The sequence below is a fragment of the Dermochelys coriacea genome, chromosome 18 (genome assembly GCF_009764565.3).
Source record: "Dermochelys coriacea isolate rDerCor1 chromosome 18, rDerCor1.pri.v4, whole genome shotgun sequence".
Taxonomy (NCBI): Eukaryota; Metazoa; Chordata; order Testudines; family Dermochelyidae; genus Dermochelys; species Dermochelys coriacea.
The window spans coordinates 4409406-4432795 of record NC_050085.1 but is presented as its reverse complement, the minus strand read 5'-3'; the positions used below and the strand labels follow the sequence as shown (position 1 = coordinate 4432795).

At 48.7% G+C, this 23390-nt stretch overlaps 1 protein-coding gene across 2 annotated transcripts in view; it reads right to left on the bottom strand.

Annotated features, from left to right (window-relative positions):
- The window catches only part of EPHA8 (EPH receptor A8), a 129125-nt gene that overhangs the window by 13422 nt on the left and 92313 nt on the right, over positions 1-23390 (bottom strand). Inside the window, exons 4-13 of one of the 2 annotated variants that reach the window (XM_038376822.2) lie at positions 20091-20246; positions 14785-15120; positions 10162-10286; positions 9813-9975; positions 8260-8356; positions 4397-4464; positions 3969-4094; positions 2743-2928; positions 1000-1061; positions 116-325 (exon numbers count right to left, since the gene is read on the bottom strand). In XM_038376822.2, coding sequence (XP_038232750.2) covers positions 116-325; positions 1000-1061; positions 2743-2928; positions 3969-4094; positions 4397-4464; positions 8260-8356; positions 9813-9975; positions 10162-10286; positions 14785-15120; positions 20091-20246 — 1529 coding nt within the window. The remainder of the gene's footprint in view (positions 1-115; positions 326-999; positions 1062-2742; positions 2929-3968; positions 4095-4396; positions 4465-8259; positions 8357-9812; positions 9976-10161; positions 10287-14784; positions 15121-20090; positions 20247-23390) is intronic. The other variant, XM_038376823.2, reaches the window with a different exon arrangement.

Here is a 23390-nt window from a genome sequence, read left to right as displayed (position 1 = left end):
AGCCTTCATTCCTTGCTTCAGACTGTCTGATTTCCCTCCCTGAAGGGTGCACGGAATGCCTGCTGCTCTTTATGAATCAGCCCAGAGAAAAAGGCAGGGAAAGTGCAGAATGTACCGTTGTGGTGTATGCAGCGTCTGGATCATCCTCGAGGATTCTCGACAGGCCGAAGTCGGACACCTTGCAGACCAAGTTGCTGTTAACAAGAACGTTACGGGCGGCCAGGTCCCGATGCACGTAGCCCAAATCAGAGAGGTATCTCATGCCGGCGCCAATGCCCCTCAGCATGCCCACCAGCTGGATGAGGGTGAACTGCCTGTCGTGTTTCTGGAGAGAAAACATCCCTGACATTATTCCTGACCTCTCGTTGGGCACCTGACAAACACTGATTCTGCATGGTGACATGGACCTTGCTGACCTTAGGGGGAGGGATAGCTTAGTGGTTTGAGCATTGGCCTGCTAAACCCAGGGTTGTGAGTTCAATCCTTGAGGGGACCATTTAGGGATCTGGGGCAAAAATTGGGGATTGGTCCTGCTTTGAGCAGGGGGTTGGACTAGATGACCTCCTGAGGTCCCTTCCAACCCTGATATTCTATGATTGTAGGACCAGAACCCTGTCCTCATTAAGCTACACTCACTCAGCTCATCTGTTGCAATCTGTAACGCCCCCACACTTGGGCTTCAAACCCAGACACCTCCCAGTGCAAACCTAGGTAGGCCAGAGGAAATGAAGGACAGGTTTTACTCCTGTCACCTCCAACCTTCAACCCTCCACTCTTCCCACTACACAGCTCTGGCAGATGCTCCTGTGCACTAGGATGCTCCTTGCGAGAGCCAGTGCAGATGCCTTGGAGCTAGGGTTTCCTCAGCGCCTGCAGCTTTTACTCAGCGGTCACCGTGGTCATGAGGCTGCATTGTGTGCATCAGCCTGTTCTTCTCCCTCACCAGCCACTCAGCCCTGAGGAATGTGCAATGAATAAAAATACAGAGGAGCTGATTACCCGGAGAAAGGAATCTAGTGAGCCATTCTCCATGTATTCGGTTACAATCATTACCAATTTGCCTGCAGGAGACAAGAGAGGTCAAGTTAATAGAAAAGTCACCTTCCTCTGGGAACCCCGGTGCCTGCCCAGTGCAGGGAGGGAAGCAAATCCAGGGCCACAGGGACAACCAAGCTGTTCCCACAGCCCTGCAAAGAGCTGGTGAGGTCCCATTCTGGTGCCGCGTGTGAACCATGCCAGTGTGTGAATATAGCACTAACACATCCTACTCACATTCACGCATCCAACTCGCACTCACACATCCTACTCGCACGAACGCATCCTACTTGCATGAACGCATCCAACTCACACTCACACATCCTAGTCGCGCACACACATCCTACTCACACTTACGCATCCTACTCACATTCACGCATCCACCTCGCAGTCTCTCTACAGGTGCCATTGTTGTTGCTAAATCAGTTTCATTGTCTAAATAAAATTTGCATCTCATTACCATAATGCTTTGCATTTCAATGTGCCTTTTAAAACTAAGGCTTCACATTACATTACCATTCAATATGATACGGCCTTTAAAATGAATGCTAATGGGTAGTGCTTCTCCTAATCCAATAACCCTGATCTCTGGCATTGGGGTGCAGAGCGGAGTGGGGTGAGGAGAGCCACCACATGTGATGTTACAAAGGACCCTGTCAGGCAACCCATTTCACCTCCCTCAAATGAATGGTTGAAAAAGCCCCAACTAACAGCATTCTCCCACCAGTGGTTTGAGCTGCAGCCAGGAATAAACACTTCATTTCGCTAATGACGTTAGAAGGGAAAGGAGAAGAGCACCAGTCCTGCGAGTGACAAGCTGTCTTCCTCTCAAGATGCTAATCGGGAATGTCAAAAGGAGAGAATGCTGCTGGGCTGAGGAGCCGGCTCCTAGACTCTAGAGCCTGAATCTAGCAGCAGAGACCCTGGCTCATGGTAGGATTTCATTCTGAGCCTACTGGCAAGTGACAATCCAAAGGCAATTTATTACCAGCTCCCAGGAATTCGGTGCTATATGTGTAGCCCTAGACAATGAAGCCCTCAGAGCAGGTATAGTGAGGGCAGTATCAGGGCAAGCTTTGCCCACGCACTGCCACCTGCCAGTGCCCACCCAGCTCTTCAGCAGGGTCCCTCTAGGAACATGTCTCTTTGGTAGGCCTGCCAATGGGTGCCAAACCTACCAGCTGTCTCTAATGTGGCACCTGCCTGTTGGGAACTGGTGGGAGCTCCCACCCATGACATGTTTACCCCCATGTTCGGGACACATTTCATATTGGCTCTCTGTGCCTCAGCTCCCTAATTCCCTCTGTAGTTCCCACTGGATACAGGAGCCTCCATTCCTGTCCGACACTCTCTGGTAGCATTGCAATAATCAGTCACGCAGCTGCCGCATTTCACCCCAAAGGTGGCTGCATTTCGATGGTGAACAGAGGGATCTCTGCACAGAAGAGTTTGCATTTTGGTTTGTTTTATTGGGGATCCCTGGCGATGAAAGGGGCTAGCAAAGTGCAAGGCCCCATTAGTGAGATATACATTGTGCAACAGCTGGCTGGCCCCTCGGGACCTGCTTGTAGGGGGGTCTCTGCCAGGCTTGGGAGAGGAAAGCACTTCCTGAGGGCTCTGGCTGTGAGATCAGCTTCCCCTTTGTCCCCGTGGTCCTGCACTGACTATGTGACTGCCCTCTCTAATCTGTTGCACCCAGCCACGTACTCCTGGTGACCACGCCTTCCAGGTGGATAACATTGGGGTGGTTGAACTGCGCCATGATGCTGGCCTCGCTCAGAAAGTCTTGTCTCTGCTTCTCCATGTAACCTGCTTTCAAAGCTTTGATGGCCACGGGAAGCTCCCTCTTCCCTGGCACTTTCAGGTGGCCATAACACACTTCCCCAGATTCTCCTGCAAAGCAAGAAAAGACAAGGGAAAGAACTCAGCTTCTCAATTCACTGCAGCTCCCTGGCACCCCACCAAATCAGCACTCTTCCAGCCACTAGGTTAAATGGATGTCCAGAGCCAACAGATAGGGGCCTGTTTTCTAGAGCCAATAAAAAGATGCAGCATGGTCCAGTGCTTAGGGAGTCAGGACTCCTGGGTTCTACTTCCTACCACTGACTCACCATAAGGAATTATTGCCTGGCTCTGTGCCTCAGAGGCATAAAGACTCTTACCCACCTTTGTGCTTGCATAGCAATGATGAGGTGTGCTAAGCACGTCCTATTATGGGATTTCCAACTTCCCTCAAAACAATGTGGGTATAAAGCCAGGTGAAAAGCAAGAGCAGGGCTGGTTTAGTGAGAATTCCCGACACCTCCCAGCCTGGGTTCCCTGGAAGCTCTGAGCTCTCATATCCTGGCTGGTTCTGTGCAATTGCCAAGCAGGAAGGTACTCAGACTCTGTGCAGCCATTGGATACTATGGGTGTCACCAGCAGCTGACAGCTCGCTCGCTCGCCCTCTCTCTTGTACGCTTGCCTTCCAACCCCCTATTCTCAGCAGATATCACTTTTCAGAAAAAAAATCAACATATTTGCTGAAATGGCTCCAGCATCTTCTCAGCCCAGACATGAACTTTGGGGGTGAAATTCAAGGTAGCAGCATAGGAGACACCCGTGCATGGACAGCCAGACCTTCAGCTGGTGCAAGTCAGTGTCCTTCCATTGGCTGAAGCAGAGCTACACCAATTAACACCAGCTGAGCATCTGGCTCGGGATGGTTCATTTCATACATTAAAAAATTCTGCACATGCTTTTTGTGCTCAGAAAGCTATGGAATGGCTTAAACCCTCACTGAGGATCATCATAACACTCAGCACAAGCTGTATTTATTTAGCCCCTTGCGTCTCCAGAGTACTGCACAAACATTAGCATCATAGCCCATGGGAAGAAATGGGTTTCTGAAGGAAGTTCTAAGGGTGTGAAATGCGCAGAGCCAGGGTACTCACCGGACCCAATGACTTTCTCAATTTTAATCCTTGAGGCCTCAATCTCTCGTGTGAACTCGTGCACAGCTTGGCAGGGGTCCTCGTACGTGTGTGGGTCCACGTAGAACTTTGACTTGGGGATCTTCACTGTTAGAGTTAAGTGGGGAAATAAAAAGCGAGGTCATTCCAACAGCAAACAGCAATGCCGCCTGGGAGCCAGAAAGGCAGCAGGAATCCTTAGGGCCACATACAGAGCAGAGATGTCCCAGTCAGTGGGGACCTGCTCTTTGGCACCCAACTCCAGGGAAAGCCAAATTCCCCCTTCAGAACACAGACCTCTCGAGACCAGCCCAAGGGTCCAGAGGGACAAGGAAAGTAGCTGGCCCAAAACTCAGCCCCTGCTGAGAGGCAGAGTACAGCTGACCCCAGACACATCTCCATGTACCTACCCTGGCCATTCTGATAGTGCATCTTCTCCTCATCTGAGTCCTGGAAAGCCTTGCTGTAACCACAGTGCCTGCCATGGAGACAGGAGAGGCAGAGAGAAGACTCCTGATACATCAGTTTTGCCTCCCATCTCACATACACCCAGGCGTGGGTTACTGGGAAGGGCTGCAAGTGAGCAAGGCGCAGTACCAGAGATTCACCCAGAAGCTGAGCTGGAGCTGACTGCAACTGCTGCACCCTGTCCCCCACTGACAGCAGGGTGCACAACAGCTGCACTGCTGATGTTCACCCCCACCTCCAGCTTTCAGTTTGCCCAGACCTGGATATCCTGTGTACCACGTCCACGGTTCAACAGCAACCAGCTCAGAGAACACCAGCCCATCCATCCCCCCATCTCACAATGATAATCTGCTCTTCCCTGCTCTGAGTTTGTCTGCTGCACATGACCTGTAGCCCCATCGCAGTCTGGCAGCCCCTCTAGTCAACCTCGCTTTAGGGTCCAGACAAGGTGTTTTTGTGGCTTCTGTATCTCTAGACCACAAGTTACACAAACCTGCCTAATAACACTGTCACTGTTGAGCATTTTGAAACATCAACATTTCATCCCACCCTCGCCAGCCCCCCCATAATCAGCAGGATTTCACATGATTTGGAGCAGACAAAATAAAAGCAGAAGAGTCCTAATATATGAAAAAAAGAAAAGGAGGACTTGTGGCACCTTAGAGACTAACAAATTTATTTGAGCATAAGCTTTTGTGAGCTACAGCTCACTTCATCGGATGCATGCTGTAGCTCACGAAAGCTTATGCTCAAATAAATTTGTTAGTCTCTAAGGTGCCACAAGTACTCTCGTTCTTTTTTGTGAATACAGACTAACACGGCTGCTATTCTGAAACCTAATATATGAAATCCATGTATTTAACATTTGCAATATCAATCAATAACGAAACATATTTGAATAATAGGGCACATGAGGTGGAGGGCTGGGGGTATAGCATGGACCTTAATTGTCATTTGAGACAGTGACCACTTTTTATTATGTGAAAAATATTCAACAAATCATAAACGTGTCTATTCAGCAAAATGATAAATATAATAATAATTGTAACCAAATACTTCATTTTGGAGACATTAGAAATGATTACTGGTTTTCTGTCTCATTCCAACAACAGCTGAGTGTCCCAACATGAGTAATACAGGTCACTACTTGTCATCCCTCTTTTCATCTGCAAATGCTGATTTTGTCAGGTCCCTACGACATCCGCACCTCCAGAGCATGTTCAGAATATGATTCCTGGCAATCAGGCTCATAGATTTACAAGGTCCATTACCCTCGATTAACTTCAAAATATCTGTGCGCCATTGTCTGGTACAGTTTTTGAAAATGGAGATTTGGAACTGTCATCGCGTATCCATCCATCCATACTGCAGTGGATCCAGCTGCAGGGCAGCTAGATCCAAAGCACCTGAATATGTCCTCGTTTGACATTTCCTATAAGTGCTTCGCTTGGTGGTGGTAAGGAGCCAAGCTTTGGTTTTGATATGGTACCTTTGCCAATTTTCCCTGCCCATGATTTCTGCCATACTTCTAACATGGGGCCCAGTTTGATTGTCTATAGCATACAGCCAGGAATTGGGTGCCTATCCAGCATCAGCAGGCACTGTGGCATTGGTGTCACCCAGCAAAGAGAGGGAGGACACAGCTTGCAGAATTTTCAACAGAGTCATTCTGATGAGGCCAACATAGGAAGCTACTGTATCACAGCCAGAGCTCACAGGCCTGGTGCAATGTTCCAGTGTTGCTCTCAGTAGCACGGACATCTATTACAGCTCTCTCTCTTGGACTCTGGGTTCCATAATCACTAAATATGTTAGGCTCTGTTCAAGGTAATGATGCAAGAGTAAGAGAAATACATCAACGTCATCTGATAATACCGACTTTTCCACCACTTTCTCTTTTGTAACCATCACTGTTTCATGTCTGAGGATGTTCTTTGCTTCCTCATGCGAGGTGACCATATCTCCTCTGTTGACCTCCGCACCCCCCCCGGTTTATTTCAGCTCAGGTGTTTTCTCTGCCTTTAAGAATTCTGCACAAATGATGTCAAACAAACACTTTTTAATTTTCATTAACTGTCAAGACAACTTTCTGTGGAGGTACCTATGCATTTGTCCTTAAATGATGCTTCTGTAGCTCTGCTCAATTTTGTGACTCTCACTGTGCTGAAGGATTCGCACGTGTCCAAGACAAAGTATACATCACCTGCTGCTAGCTCGTGTTCAGTATAGATTCTGAAATTTGTCACAAAGCCCTTGATGATACCACATGCTGGCAAGTGTACGGCAGACCTGTCAGTGACTGTGCAGGGGACTTCTTAGGAAGGATGTCTAGCTGACACCTCTGTCTGCAGCTGCTTCTTTAGCTTAGATTTAGCCTCAGCAATCCTGTCACCAGAGGCAGCGAATGTTGATGTTGGTACAGGAACCAATCACCTGTCAAAATATTCTTGATGTCAACCTCTCATGAACTTGCTTGTAGGCCTATCACTCTTCAATAGATAAGCTCAGTGTCAAATATCTTTGTTGGACCAACCTGTACATGCTTTTTGCACTGCCAGTGTCTCTGCTCTCCTTGGTATTGTGTCACAGAACCCTGTGGGGGCCGGCAATGTTCAAATTCATGCATTTGGAAAATTCCAGCTGTAAGTGAGTTGTCTACATTGATGACTGTGCCACTCTACCACTGTCAATATTTACTAATGCCTCTGAGTGCCTAGTGGCGTTTAAGGGATCAATGCACAAGTCTAGCTTCTTATGGCTTCTCTGTATATTGCATCTGCAGCAATCCTCGACTTCATTTTGCCTGTGTGGATTTCCGGTATTGTGTTTGGTGTGTGGTGTTTGGTTTATAATTTATTAATGTCTATAATTGTCCCGTATTTGAAAATTAACTCACATGAATGAAGATGTAAGAATTTGTTGTGAGCATGCTCAGAGAGTACAGGAAGAATATACCTTGTGTCTCAGTTTGGGGGAGGAGGGCGTTTGCTAGAAATGTATACAGCTAGTACAAACTCTAACACAGACATCACATATGTACCACCTAGCTCCATCACCAAACATTAGTGTGCAGTTTTCATTAAAAATATTTGAACTTCAATGAAAATGCTTTCACTGCCACCTGGCTCATATTTCAAAATGCTCAATAGTGACAAGGTATCATCAGGCAGTTTCTTCGAACTTAGGGTCTTGAGATTCAGATCCACAAAAAAAAACCTTACACCAGGCATAGTCAATTATTTTTTGTCAAGGTCCGAATGTTTTGGTATAGTCAAATGTCAAGGTATAGTCACAGTCCAGATTTCAGAGAAAGTAATAAACAAACCAATAATGATAATAAATAAATGAAAAGATTTCAGGGTATGTTCAAAAGTGCCTGGCAGTCCGGATTTGGCCTGTGGTCTGCCTGTTGACTGACTATCCCTGCCTTATACTGACACTAAAATCCGGTACTAGCAAGGTGCTACCAGATTATTGCTTTTCCAACAGGCCTATTTCAGATCAGCTCCAGGTCCCCCTTCTCCTGTGTCACACTCCTGAGGTGACCAGGAGCCCTGCTCTTATCTATCTGATCTAACTCTCCCCAGGACCACTCTGGTCTCGTAGATCATTTCCTTGGTTTGCTTCCTGTTCCCTGCCATTCTGTCTCCATTACCGCTGCTCTCAATGATGCTCCACTCCCTGTCAGGCAGATCGAACAGAATCCCCAGGTGTGGCGGTAAGGCAGCGTCTTGCCCCAGCTATAGGGGAGCCAGCATGAAGTGTTTTTGAGTTCAGCATGCAGTGACCTCTGGGGGTCTCCTACCTCTTCTTGCAGATCAGGACCACCAGCAGGAATACAAGGCCAGTTATCAGGGTCAGGCAGATCCAGATGATCGTCATGGTGTCATACCTGAGAGCTACTGGAAGAGAAACATCACAGAAGGGGAACTCAAGGGGCATGTGCTTGGTGTGAGGCACCCACTAACCCACCCGCTATAAACCTACATTCCATAATATATAACACTCCGCCCCATCACCAGACCTTCCACTGAGGATCTTGATGGGAAAGGAATTAATCTTCCTGACCCCCTATGCAGGGACCTCTTTACAGATGGTGAAATTGAGGCATGGAGCTAGACTGGGCAGTGTGGCACAGCAAATGTGTGGCAGAGGTGAGTGCAGAACCTGGCAATGCTGGCTGCCATTTCCTTGCGCTAATCATTGCAATGGCATTTCTCAGGGCACGAGGAGCCCTGGGAGAATTGTTCCCTCTGTCGGATGATTGCAGTGTCACTCCTCCCCACACAGCGACTTGGCAATTCCTGCAGGGAGCAGCAAGCACTGCAAAGCCCTGCCTGGGTTCCCATGTCCTCACCAGGTCACTAGGATTTCTGGGGCCACGTCCCGTGGTTCTTTGTGCTGCAGTAAGTTGGGACACTCTGTGAATCTTTCCCAGTGCATTGTGGGAGAACTTGTCTGTCCTTCTGGGCACACGGCAGGATTGTGGGAAAGCCCTGGAGGACTGTCACACCGCAGTGATTTCACCTGCATCCTCACTGCAAAGAGCAATCACACTTCGGGAGGCCACTCGTCCGATTTGAAGCCAGATAGTCCTGGTTTTGTGGAGCACTGGCCCTGTCCGGGAGGGACGCAGCACCACACGTGACTTTGTCCAGGGAAAATGAGAGGAGAGAGGAAGAAACTGTGGATACAGGAGGACACTGGTGGGAACAGGGGTGGGGGCAGCATCTCCGTGCAGAGTGACTCAGCCAGGGCCCACGCAGATGGGCAGGTGGATGCAGGCAGGGGAGGGGGGAAGTCCTGTATTCTGGGGATGTGTCAGTGGCCACCCAAAGGTCAGAGGGGTTTGTGTGTGGATGGTGGGCAGGGTTTGAAGCAACGCGCAGCTAAGAGCTGGGCTAGCTCTGCAGGGAAGGCAGACCCAATGGGGTCTCTTCTGCCCGTCTCCTAGTCTGCAGTGTAGTGTCCCAGGCCCACGACCCCCAAGCTTCCCCTCCCCATCTCACACCTGCTTACACTATCATGTGCCACTATCCATTTCCAGCTGCTCATAATCCACAAAGCAAACCCCTCCACCCAGATGCCAACTGCTGCACCAACATCAGTGCTTGGCACTCCCAGCCTGGCTTCCAGGTCAGCAGAACCACTGCTCCCTTCTGACTCAACCCTCACCTCCCCGTTCGCTTACTCCTCTCCCTTCAGCCACCCACTGACTGTGCGGCGGATCCCACTTCATCTGAAGTCAAAAGGAAACAGCCCACTGGCCAAGTGCTGTGCATCTGGGTCTGCACTTTAACTCTCGTGCCCAGGCACGCACTTCCGCTCTCTCCCCACCTCATCCTCTTGTGTACTCACTTGCTTTCCCGGTCTCCACCTCCACCATCTGGCTGAACCTCCCATAGCCGGCAGAGGTCCGGGCCCGAACCTGGAAGATGTAGCGGGTTGCAGGCTTGAGCCCAGAGACAGTCACACTTGTGCCTTTGGATTTTAGAGTGGAGTAACTCTGCATTTCCTTGTCCTGTTGGAGAGCAAGGCAAAGATCTCACTGAGACAGTGCAGGGACTGGGGAGAGACCCAGAAGTAACCCTCTCTATGTGTCTGTCTGGTAACAGTAAATACACCACGCAAACTGTAGCCTAAGCTATAACCCTGGCTTAATGCACCATGGCCAGGCTGTGGGGCTGGGCCAGCAAATCGCTGTTACCTTCTCGTAGTACTTGACCTCGTACTCCAGGATGATGCCGTTGGGTTGGTCTGGCTCATGCCACAGCAGCGTGATGCTGCTCTGACCCGTGTTCTCCTGGCGAAGCACTACCACCTGGGACGGGGCTGAGAATGAAGACGACAGAACATCAGAAACTGGACTTGTCTCCAGTGACAGATCAAGCCATGCTGCAGCCTGGGAATCCAAGCATCTGGGTCCCTGAATCTCTGGAACTTCCGGAGCCTGTTCGGAGTCCAGCCATTGCCCCAATCTTGGGGTCTCTAGGCACATGCTCAGAGGGCAGCCCAGCTGTCTAGCACCTTCCCCGAGAGCAGGACCTCGCTGTCCAGTTGCCCGGGACCCCGGCACAGCACTGACCCATCAGACTCCCCCACACTAAAGCACAATCTGTCCCAGAACTTCATTCTGCTCCCTAGTGAGGAGGGGCAGCAACCTCCTGCTGTCCCAGGCTGTGGGTGCTGCTCTCTCTGTTTTGGGGTCACAAAGGTAGAGCAGATTCATAAAACTTTCTGGTCAATGGGGCCCCAGTTACACCCTTGCCAGCCCAGCCCACGGCACCAGAGTGCAGAAGAGTTTGTCTAGCTAATCATCAGCCAGGCCAGGCTATGTTTGTATGTACTCCAGAACGAGGAGTAATGGTCTCAAGTTGCAATGGGGGAGGTTTAGATTGGATATTAGGAAAAACTTTTTCACTAAGAGGGTGGTGAAACACTGGAATGCGTTACCTAGGGAGGTGGTAGAATCTCCTTCCTTAGAGGTTTTTAAGGTCAGGCTTGACAAAGCCCTGGCTGGGATGATTTAACTGGGACTTGGTCCTGCCTTGAGCAGGGGGTTGGACTAGATGACCTTCTGGGGTCCCTTCCAACCCTGATATTCTATGATTCTATGATTCTATGTGCCAGGGGCAGAAAGAGCCCCCCACCTGCATAGCTGGACATCCTCGGGCACATTCTTTGCTGCTGCCTATCTTTTCACTCCATCATTGTGGATGGATGCAGGGAGGCACAATGGAACATGCCACTGTCACAAGGAGAGAGAGTACCAATGAAAGACTCTAGTGTCATTGTGGGTGGATGGACTGTTCTGATCATCGAGTCTGACCTGGATAGCCCAGGCCTGAGATCCCCACCTAGGGCTCCTGCATCCAGCCCAGTGTACTGAGATAAGAGATGCCCACTCTCGATGTAAAGACCTCAAATGACAGAGAATCCACCACATCCCTAGGCAAGCTGTTCCTGTGGTTAATTAACCCATTTCCACTTTGAATGTATCTAGCTTCACCTTCCAGACACCGGATCTTGCTGTGACTTGGCAAGCTAGATTACAGGGCCCCCCGCTCGCAGGAATCTTCTCCCAGAGAAGAGGCTTGCACACAGGATCAAGAGACAATGTGTTACAGTGGGTGCCTGAGGACAATAATAATGCACTACCCCTAGTTATGCTGCATGGGTGGAAGAGTGATAATGGAATATTCCATTTTTTCAGTTTGTGGGGGGCAACAATAATGGAACACCCCATTGTTTTGTTGGGTGGATGGGTGGGTAGCAATCGAACATGCCATTTTTCAGGGCAGCAATAATGGAATGCCCTATTGGTGTGCCAGGTGGGAGGATCGGTAGTCATGATGGAATATTCCAGTTTTATGGTGTGTGGGGGGGTGAGCAGTAACATTACACATACACCCCCTCAGTGCTGTGATGTGCAACTGCAGGGGAGCTGCATTTGTGTTTTAGCTATGGATCAGAATGCATCATAACACTGGCTACCCTAGAGGTCTGGCTGCCTTATGGCCTGTGCCTCCCATGGCATCACTACAAAGGCTGGGGGACTGAGATCAAACAAAGGGAAACCTTCTCGCCTCCCTGGATCTGCCTGTGGGATTCCCTGCCTCACGCTTTCAGCAGACAGATAAAGGGCCAGAAAACTGCAAGTTGATCAGCATTAACACTGTAACTATGCAGGTTCCGAGTGGGGGCCAGGAAGGGATAGTTCACCCACATATAGCATTGCACCACTGGCTGGTTTATTACAAGGAAAGGGTCTTTCTATTTTCTAAAGCCTCAACTTGCAGCCCCTGCTGGAGGCAGAATACAGGAGAAGATGGGGCCTGTGGTATTTGGGCATGGAAATGGTAACTCCAGGTAGCACTGGCTGCACTATTCCTGTGGAGACAAGGTGCTGTTGTTTTTACTGCACTGCAGCTAATGGAGGTCAAGCCCAGGTGGGTGTACAGGGCCTCAACTAGCCACAGTCTGCTGTGCTGCAGTATATTTCGCATGTTTCGACGGGGCTGCTTGGTGCCTCTTGCTCTAATGCACACACAAAGATCACGTTTGTGCAGATAATGCCTTTGTCAAAGCTCCTGGGGACATGCTCCACGTGTTTCTTCCTGGCCACAAGGGTGACCCCAGGGATCAGCCTATGAGCTGCCCAACTCCCAGCTTTTGTACTGCTACCACTGGATTGGGTTAGAACAAAGTATAGTTAAAGCAGCACAGAAACTATGTATAGACAGGCCCTGGGGAACGCTGACCCAGAACAAACATACAAGGAGCGTCCAGACTGGCCTGAGGGACCATACTAACTAACTGGAAGCGATGCAAGGTCAGAATCCCTAGCGAAGACAGAGGCCAGGGGGAAGGTGGCCCTGGCCCAGGAAGGCCTGCTGGGCACAACAGAAGGGAATACAAGTTAAAGCAATCCCTATGGGCAGAGAGAGCACTGAGGCTCCGCACTCCACACTCCACAGCAATCCCTGGCACTCCTGAACTCCAGGGATTGGTGAGATCCCCGGAGAGCCCAGTAAGGATTGACTGAATGGGCCTAGCCAGTCCAGGGAGTATGGTCTATCCGACACCGCCCCCATCTGGCCCCTCTCCGGAGGAGAAATCGCTGCCACAACACACACTGCACTTCCCAACAGCAGGCCAAAGTGCAGGGTGCAGAGCAGGAGGGAGAATCCACTCCCAGCTCACATGAACTGACCTAAAAACAGCACTGAGAGTCTGCTTTCTGCACATTCAAATGGGAGCTGACACCACCCCCCTGCTCTGAGTGGTGGAGCTGTCGGGATGACTGAGAACGACTATTGACTATCGCACTGAGCACGGCTCTCCGCTTTGCAGGTTGGTGCCTCTTTTACATTGAATGTCCCTTTGAACATCTCCAGCCACACGGCTAAACCTCTGTTCTTTCCAACCTGCCTGTTTCTGCTGCTCCCATCTGCACCTGTTCAGCGTCACGTTCTATGAGAAAAGCTAACTAGGGAGCATTCAATATCTGTCTGTGCAGCCAGCCATTGCAGGCATTTAGTGCCTGTCCCCTTAGCATGGGTGTGATACCACTGGGGCGGGGCCGGCAGGAGGGGCAGGGGAAGGGCGGATGTCCTCCAGGGAGGGCCAGCTGGGAGCCTGGGCAGCTGCAGGAGACAGTTTGCAATAAAAGGCCTTGTTCCCCTCACTTATTGTGAGCTGACCCAAGCAACTCCTTTGACTTCTCTGGAGTTATTCCCAATTGACACTTGTACAGGAGAGCAGAATGAGCCCTGGTTTACACTACCCACGTACATCAGTATAACGATGTTGTTCGGGGGAGTGGGTCTCTGAACGAGGTAGTCGTACCGATCTAACCCTGGGGCTATGTATATGGGAGGGCTTTTCTCGGGGAGGTGGAGTACTTGTGCCAATGGGAACTCTCTGTCGGCGTAGGTAGCATCTCCACCAAGCACTTCAGCAGTGTTGTCAGTGTAGGCAAGCCCTGAGGCTCCTCATCATGTAATGCTCCCTGTGCTTGTTTCCAACTGGGGAGCACAGTTGGAAGAGCTGGTCCCTGCACTGGAGATGGGCCCCAAGGTCCTGCTCTGAGCCAAAGTGGGGAACAGCTTCCTGGGGAAAGAGGCTGTTTCTCAGCAAGGGATTGGAAAAGACAAGATATGCATGAGAGAGCTTTTCCCAAGCAAACAACACAGGCACCTGCCAGCTGCTGGCCCTTATGTGAGATGGGAAAGGAGCACTAGATGGAGCATGAACTTTTGCGTGGCCCTTTGCGAAGGGAGGCGAGGAGCAGGCTGAGGGGTTCATGCTCCACGTAGTGTTCCTTGTCAATAAACAAATGTCCCGTGTGCCCCCGGCCCCCTGTGGAAACGGCGCAGCCCAGCGTGAGGCCACAGCCGAATGGCCAGGGTGTTGGGGCCATGGCAATGAACAGAATGTGACGGGCTGAAAGCGAACTGAAGAAGATTAATTCCTCGCTCGCTCAAAGCATGTGTTTGCAGACAGTGGTTCAGCGGTGAGCCCCAGACAGCTCCGTCTCCCCAGTACTGGTGACACACCGGCTGAGGAGACAAGGGCCTTTTCTCACAGATGCCTGAGTAGGAGCTACCATGGTCACCATGACAAGCCAGCATTTGTCACAGGCCCCACACATGGTGACCGTAGCTTATTCCCCTTCTGAGCACAGGAAAAGCACAGCTGACTCAGATCCCTCGGGGGGCCTTTAGGCAAACGCTGACCCCCTTGGAAGAAGGTCCAGCTGGACCCAGCGGGGAGCTGTTCACATCAGTTGCCATGGGCCGAGCCTCCTGGAGGTATCTGCTCCTCCTACCTGCCTGGTTCGTGGTGATGTTGACAATGGCAAATCTCTTGGGCTCCAGGCTGAGGTTGGACACGCCATTGACAGCCTCCACCCAGAAGGAGTAGTTCATGTGGGCCATAAGGTTGGCCACGGTGAGGGCAGCCTGCGCCAGGCTCATCTGCTGGGGAACAAAGCGGATCCCGCTGCCGCATGCCTCGCACTGGCCCAGGTCCCACGTGCAGCGTCTGCAGACCACGTTGTATGTGATATCAGTGCGCCCCCCCTTGTCCAGGGGCGGAGCCCACTCCAGTGTCACCAAGGTGCCATTCACACTGGAGACCAAGTTCACAGGAGCAGAGGGGGGACCTGGAAAGGAAGCAGAGATTCATCGAGATTGGTGGGGTGCTGTGCTCGGGGTTGGGGGGGGCAGGCCGAGAGAAAAGCCCATGGAAGGTGATGTGATCCGTGGGAGAGAACAGAGTGATACTGGCTGACTAGAGGGTGATTGACATGCTTTGGGTGTGTGTTTCAGAGGAAGGAAATAACACAACCTATATACAGGCCGATCTGAAGGTAACATGCCCTGGGTGTGTGTCAGGGGGAGGAAATAACACAACTTAGATACAGGCTGACCTGAGGGTGCCATGCCCTGGGTATGTGTGTGGGGTGAAGGAAATAACAGAACCTAGGTACAGGCTGATCTGAAGGTGACATGCAGTGTAGGAACCTGACGAGAATAGGATTGTTGATAAATTGCACAATCAATTGCTTGACAACAATTTGGTTTGTTACGAAATATACTCAAGAGACTAAATGACCAATGTGTCAGGTTTATTAATCTGGTACAGGAAAGGGCTCTGTACAATACGAGTCTCCAAAGAGCAGCCCTATGCAGCGATATTACATTCACCTCACACAGAAGGAACACTCCCCAAGTCACACATCCCCCTGGTATTATTTACATGATGATGTTACAAGTTACATGTCACACAGCCTAAGCCAGCAGTTTGTCCACTTCCCTAACTTGCTATTCTGTTCCTTCCTTAGCTTTGTTTTGTAAACTAGCATTCCAGGTACTGGTCCGTGAAGGTACTTCCCTAGCTGGGACTAAGACATAGAACAAATTGACATTTCTGGATTTTGACAAGTTTCCTGTCTGCTTTTGCCAAATGCTTACTTCAGCAAATGCAAGGAGTTATGGGATACTTAGCACATATGAACAGGATTACTGTATAGGCTGGTTTGGGCTATATCACTGTTACAATATTTGTGCTTTATGTTATTGCTCTGTGCATACTAATATACATATATGTATGGTGCAGATAATACATTTCATTAATATGATATATATTTATATGCTAGCCAGCATATATTACTTAACAGGCCCCGCACTTGTTGCCTTGAAAATTGTTATAGTCAAGGCCACATCTTTGCCAAATGAATGTATGAATTAGTGGTAAGGGCCTTTATATGTGATTTACAGTGTTTTAACAAACTACATAAGTGGCAATAGATAATTAACACAGCTAAAACTAATACACCTTGTCACACAAGCAAAGTCTTAAATGCAACCTCTATCCAGCTGTGGGAAAACAGTATTTTAAGATCCCCATCATGAATAAAAAGTTATTCAAGGCTTGTTCTGCCTTGTGCATGTCACTGTTAATCTGAATGTGTGTGGTTTCGTCTAGTAATATTTTAAAATTTAAAGTGATTAATAAGCACATTAAAACTGGTAGGTAAGTTTTAACTTCATTCCAGTATTTGGGCTCACTTCGGATTCATTTTGAAAACTGGGATAGGCATTATTATAGTGTGTTCCACAGCACTATGTACATGAGGGGTAAAACAGAAATGTGGAATAGTGACTTTATAAGTGAGGCCTCCATGTATAAACTTCTTTAATTAGTTACTACACAGTACTCTCCATCCATGTTATAGGTTACCCTTTCTGCTGATTAGTACCTGCTGGAAAGCTTTACTGGGCAGGAGACAGGCGCAGCTAGTTTCTCTGTCTCATACTAGGCTGAACCATTGTGACCACACACATGAGCTGAAATGTCAAAAGCATCCCTGGCATAATAAGCTGTGTGAGGTGCTTTTCAGGTTTGCATGGCTGCATGATACGCTGCTAGTTGACGGAGAGCCAATTGTTTCTTATAGATGCTGTCTTCCAGATAACCGACTGAATACCAGTTTATTAAATATTGCTGTGTCAGGCTCCAATATTGGTAGTGAAGCTATAAAAGAAATGTACGTGGAACCAGGCACTGAGCAAGATTGTTTTAACAACACATATCTCCATTAAGATACTGTGTCACTCAACCCGAATTATGACTGGTACTTAAAGGAAATTTGTCTACATGACAATGCCGGTTAGCCATAGTTTTTGTTAAACACTGAGGGCAACACTAGTTAGCTGTTCATCACTAATGAGGTCAGGCAATTTTCCTTCCTCAATGTTTCCTAATGAGTCGGTTATGGTTTTTTTACCAGTCTTGTTTTTCCTTGCCTTTGTATCACTTGCTGCAATTAGTTTGTTAACTTTCTTTGTGTCTGATTAAACAGTTTAGCAATGTATGCACATTGCAAATCAAACAGATATCCAGATTCAGATAATCTTGAAATGTAACCAATAATTCCATCTAGATTTTGGAGTCTACTCTTTTGAAAGATACCGGACTATGGAATAGTCTTTTGCCCAGGCCTCGAGTTTTGTTCATTCCTGATAAGGTTCTATTATATTAATTAACAAAGTAGTTTACAGAAGTGATATATTTGCTTTTGCACAATAACCAAATTTAACCATATTTCACTGAGCAAGGATTAAAACTATAGGTATATGCATGAACTCACTTTGCTTAATAATACACAATTTAAATAACAATTAGACCTGGCCCGACTAGTGATCCCTCTTTATATTGTCTCTATAGTCGATTGCATACTCAATTGTCCATATACAGTAGGCTGAGGTGTAGTTGACCAGTCTATTATTTATACTGCACTTTATCTTCTTCTTCTGATGCCCAGGGGTTTCTTCACTGTGCACTGATATTTCTGGGTGTCTCCGATCTATGGGATTCACTCTTAAATCACTTAATTTGGTTAATATGATTAATTTTTTGTTTGTAGTTATATTTCTCTTGTTTTTAGTAACCCTAATTTATATACAGATGAACTTATCTTATTTACAGTGTACTGGGGCCAAATAATTTATAATACAAGCTCTGCTTTTCTTCTAATTTTCTCAGTGCTTTAGCACAAGTATAAGAACATAAGTACATAAGAATGGCCATACTGGGTCAGACCAAAGGTCCATCCAGCCCAGTATCCTGTCTACCGACAGTGGCCAATGCCAGGTGCCCCAGAGGGAGTGAACCTAACAGGTAATGATCTAGTGATCTCTCCCCTGCCATCCATCTCCACTCTCTGACAAACAGCGGCTAGGGACACCATTCCTTACCCATCCTGGCTAATACTTTGATTAAAAAACTAACATGGCACACATTAAATGGATTAAAAGCTGGCTAACTGATAGTTCTCAAAATGTAATTGTAAATGGGGAATCATCTCTAAGGCCTCGTCTACACTGGGGAGATCGATCTAAGTTACGCAACTTCAGCTACGTGAATAACGTAGCTGAAGTTGACATACTTAGATCTACTTACCGCAGTGTCTTCACTGTGGTAAGTCGACAGCAGATGCTTTCCCGTCAACTCCGCCTGCACCTCTCGCGCTGGTGGAGTATCGGAGTCTACGGGAGACCGCTCGGCGGTCGATTTATCACTTCTAGACTAGACGCGATAAATCGACCCCGTCGACCCATCGGGTAATGTAGACAAGCCCTGAGTGGGTGTTTTTCTAGTGGAATCCCTCAATGATCTGTTTTTGGTTCTATGCTATTAAACATTTTTATCAGTGACCTGGAACAAAACAGAATCATCACTGATAAAGTTTGCAGATGACACAAAAAACCGGAGAGTGGTAAATAATTATGAAGACAGGTCACCAATATCGAGCAATCTGGAACCCTTGGTAAGCTGGATGCAAGCAAACAACATGCGTTTTAACATGACGAAATGTGAACGTATAGATCTATGAACAAAGAATGCAGGCCATACTGGCAGAAGGGGGGACTCTGAAAAATATTTGAAGGTCATGATGGATAATCAGCTGAACACAAGCTCCCAGTGTAACTCTGTGGCCAAAAAGGCTAATGCTATTCTGGGATGCATAAATTGGGGAATCTCGAGTAGGAGCAGAGAGGTTATTTTACCCTTGATTTGGCATTGGCATGACCGCTGCAGGAATACTGTGTCCAGTTCTGATGCCCACAATTCACAGAGGATGTTGATAAATTAGAGAAGATTCAAAGAGCCATGAGAATGATTGGAGGATTAGAAAACCTGCCTTATAGTGATAGACTCAAAGAGCTCCATCTATTTAGCTTAACAAAGAGAACGTTAAGGGGTGACTTGATAACAGTCTATAAGTAATTACACTGGGAATAAATATTTAATAATAGGCTCTTCAGTCTAGCAGAGAAAGGTCTAACATGATCCAATGGCTGGAAGTTAATTCTAGGCAAAATCAGAATGGAAAAAAGGTGTAAATTTTTAATAGTGAGAGTAGTTAAGCATTGGAATAGCTTACCAAAGGTCGCAGTGTATTCTCCATTCCTGATAACTTTTAAACCAAGATTGGGTTTTGTTTTTTAAAAAGATCTGCTCTAGGAATTACCTTGGGAAAATTCTCTGGTTTGTGTTATACAAGAGATCAGACTAGATGATCACAATGGTCCTTTCTGGCCTGGGAATCTATGTAGCTATGAATCCATGGCATTCACATGCAGAGAGACCAGTCTCATCTACACTAAGAAAAAAACGGGTTTAAAACATGACAGTTACATGCTTTAAAATCTTTGTGGAGTTAAGGTACATTGTAGCTTTGACATGTGAGCTATCCTGATTGAAACACACACCTTTATCCTAATGCAGTCATGCCTCCAAGACAACACAAACACCCCGAGGTACGCTCACAGCGAGCACCCCAGACACGCATAAAAACACACACACAGCATGGCAAATCTCCCATTGACTCCAGTGGGGCCAGGTCTCCAGCCTGATGTTTCTAACACATTCACCCGAGTAGTGTCAGGGGTCCCTCTCATCCCACAGACAGATACTCCCTCACCGACCTTCTGGCCCTTCCCACTTGCATGGGAATCTCCTTCTGCTGCTGTAGCCAGGCTGATTCGGGTTCTGTTCCCTGCGTGCTGTGGAAAGTGGGTGGGCAGGCTGGGGTGGGCAGTCTGAGGCAGATGGGCAGGTACTTACGCGTGCAGGCCGCAGATGGGGGATCTTGTGCTGCCCGGTAGTAGCTGCTGTCACAGCGGCACACCTGTGCAGCCCGGCTCTCTGAGTAGCTGTGCAGGGGGCACTTTGCACACAGCTGGTCACCAGGGTCTGACTTGTAAAATCCCAATTCGCAGGCTAGAGGAGAGGGGGAAGGACGCAGTCAGAAGGCAGCACCCAGCGCAGACTCATCCACTGGCTTGGTAAATCCCATATCTAGACACTCAGCTCAACATCCCTAAGGGAGATACTTGCTCCGTGAGAGAGCTTCGCTCCTGCCCCTCCAAAGGGACCTCCCAGCTCACTAGCTCCTCCCTGTCCCTTCTAGAAGCCCCGGAGAGCTCAGTGGCAGGGGGCTTCAGGGTCCCCACATGCCTCTGCATGAAACTGACCCAGGCTCCAGACTGGCTCTGCCCTGCTGCTGGCTACAGTGGCCTCCTAGCACCATCCACCAGCTGGTGTTTCCCAGCACGAGGCAGGGGAGTGGGCTGAGCAGCAGCACAAAGTAGGCGAGACACCCAGGCAAGCTGAGGGGGGATAATTAATTCCGCTGCTAGAGGAGGAGGCATGGCCTGTCCAGGACTCTGCTACTCCCTGCCATAGCATCCCCTTCAAGCCTCCCCATATGGTTCATGTACCACGTGCTGTGAATAATACTATGAGAGGCCTCCATGCTTGTAAAACAAAATTAAACTATTAAGAGAACTACTTCCAGAAGTGCAACCAGTGCAGCGACATTCCAGCCATGTGCACACAGAGTGACTTCCTGGGGCCTCCTCCAAATTCTGCCCTTCTGCAAGATGGGCTCCTCCCTCCAAGTTCCAGGCAGGCTGCTACACCTGGCACACGGAGATTGGCCAATCCGTGTTGATTAAATGCAGGACAATGTTTTCAGTGGGATGCAGCTGAGTTGTATACCCCAGGCTGTGTGAGCCCTGCAAGGCAAGGTGGAGGGACAGCTGAGAGCTTTGGCTTTTGATCCCTAATTCCCTTCTCCTTCTCACCAAGGGCAGACAGGCCTGTGTGGGAAGGAGCAGAATTGCCCAGGAGAAGCTGACAGTAGATTTGGGGTAACAGGTGAGGCGGGGAGAGGGAAGGAGGGAGTGGAAGAGCACAGTAGCTCAGGGCCAGTTCTAGTCCCTTTCCTCCTGCTGTGAAGCGTGTCCTCCCAGCAGCTCTCCCTCTTCGCAAAGCTACAGTCAGCTTCTCCTGAGCAACTCCTCAGAGACACGGAGAGGGCAGCAAGGGCCCGAAGCCGCCAGAGAAGGGTCTTCTCCCTCCTCCTCCACCACTCCCCGCCCTGCCTCAGCTGCTGCTTCCTGCCCTGACGAGTATGGGACAGCAAGCCTGACTGGGCTTCAGTGTGCTAGGAAGCCTGCCAGGTAGCACAATGAGAGCTCTGGCCGGGAGAATTAGGGCCTTATCCCAGCTTCGCCAGATACTCTGTGTGACCCAAAACAAGTTACTCAGACCCTAATTTGGATGCCCTCATTTTTGGGTGCCTGGCTTGAGGCACATCAGTTACATGCCCGTGGGGCTTGGCTTGGGCAATCTCATTGTGAGTGTGGTGACATCTGTCGTTTTCCTTGAAACATGGCGATGCATGAGAATTTGAGCTTTTATTTCACAAGAGAATGTTTCCAGCCCTCCTAGTGGTCGGGAGAAGACGGAAAGCATGACCTCCGCACACTCCCCAGAAGGCAAAGAACTAACTCCTTCTCTTCATAAATCTAGTGATCCTTGAGCCAGTCCTGTGGATTTTGACTCATGATTTCTTAACATCAGAGCCTGGCCATGCTGCTCCAGGCACCTATGTCTGGCCTTTGGCCATCACCTCTCTGTGCCTGTTTGCACAATGCAGAGGCCAGTATGCACCTTCCTCCCAGCTCCACTCCCCAGCTGTGGGAGATACACTCACTCATGCCCCGAGCTGGCAGGGCTCATGCGTGCAGTGTTAGTGAGGTTGCTCGTCCTCTGGATTTGTGCTTTCTGACCAAGGAGCTGGAGCTGATCCCCCAAATTAGGGGCGATGAAGTCAGAGCCAATTTGTCACTGCATGCTGCTCCCATTTGTTAGCTCTGGAGAGAGAGCTGGCCAGGGAACACAAAGCATGAAAAATCTTCATTGAGCAGGAGTTGTAATCGTTTAGAATTTAATGTTGTAAAGAAATGTTAATTACCTGTGGCAATGATTCACATTTATTTTAGATGTAGTCAAGGGGAAAATTATGCTAAATTACCACTGTTTATACATGCTCCACACGAAACACAGCAATGGGCCAGAGCTGGTGTGAATGTGAAATGGTGTCTTGGCTATGACACAAGTCAGACATTCAGCCAGATCCATGCGGCTGCTTTTCATCATTAGGATGCATAAAGTCCGCAGAGCAGACCAGGGGATCTTGGTCAAGTCTCTGATGGAGTCAGGACATGTGTACTGGACAGTTCCTGTTCCAGGACCATGGTGTGTGTGTGTCTGTGTGTGTGTGTGTGTGTGTCCACACGCAAGATGGCTTCTGTGGCAGGCATGTGAGACAGTGTCTGTAACAGGCTATGCTAGAGCAGGAGTCTGTGTACTAGAACATACGGATTGTTCTATGGGCTACATACTCCTCCCATATCTGCATTGTGGGAGACCAGAGAGATAATGACTGTGTCCTTGAGTTGGCACCTATTTGATCAAAAGCATGTTACCATACCTATTGGGATGTCCCACTCCCACAGCTCTGGTCCTGCTAGGAAACGCAGGCCAACAGAGTGTGGAAGAACAGACTCTCAATGATTAGTGGTGAGAAAAACAAACCATCAGGGAATTGCCATCGGGTAAAATAATTTAACAGGCCCCACAGACATTACTCTAACATCTACAGAATGAAATAAAGAATGAGATGGTCTCTAGGTTATTTAACCCACTCTGTAGCAGGAGTAGAATTCCATAGAATGGTCCAAAACAACCTATAGCAAAATTATCCAGCTCTATACAGTGCTCCTGGACATTTCCATCTCGGGAGAGCCCTTTGGGGAGTATCCAGGATGCCATAGGGATTTATTTTGATGTATAACAATGTTGCACAAGGTGTGCCGACAGACAGCTGTACGCAAAGAACATGCACATGGCAGCATGGATCAGCAGTCACAAAACACTCCTGTCTGCTCCATCACCCCTTCCAGAATATCTCCTCCCACATAAACCATGTCAGCTCACCCCTTCCTGGGCTCACAGGCAGGCCTGGCAGTGTATCCTAGTCTGGAGACCAGCAAGCTTGGGTCTAAACTAGGGCTT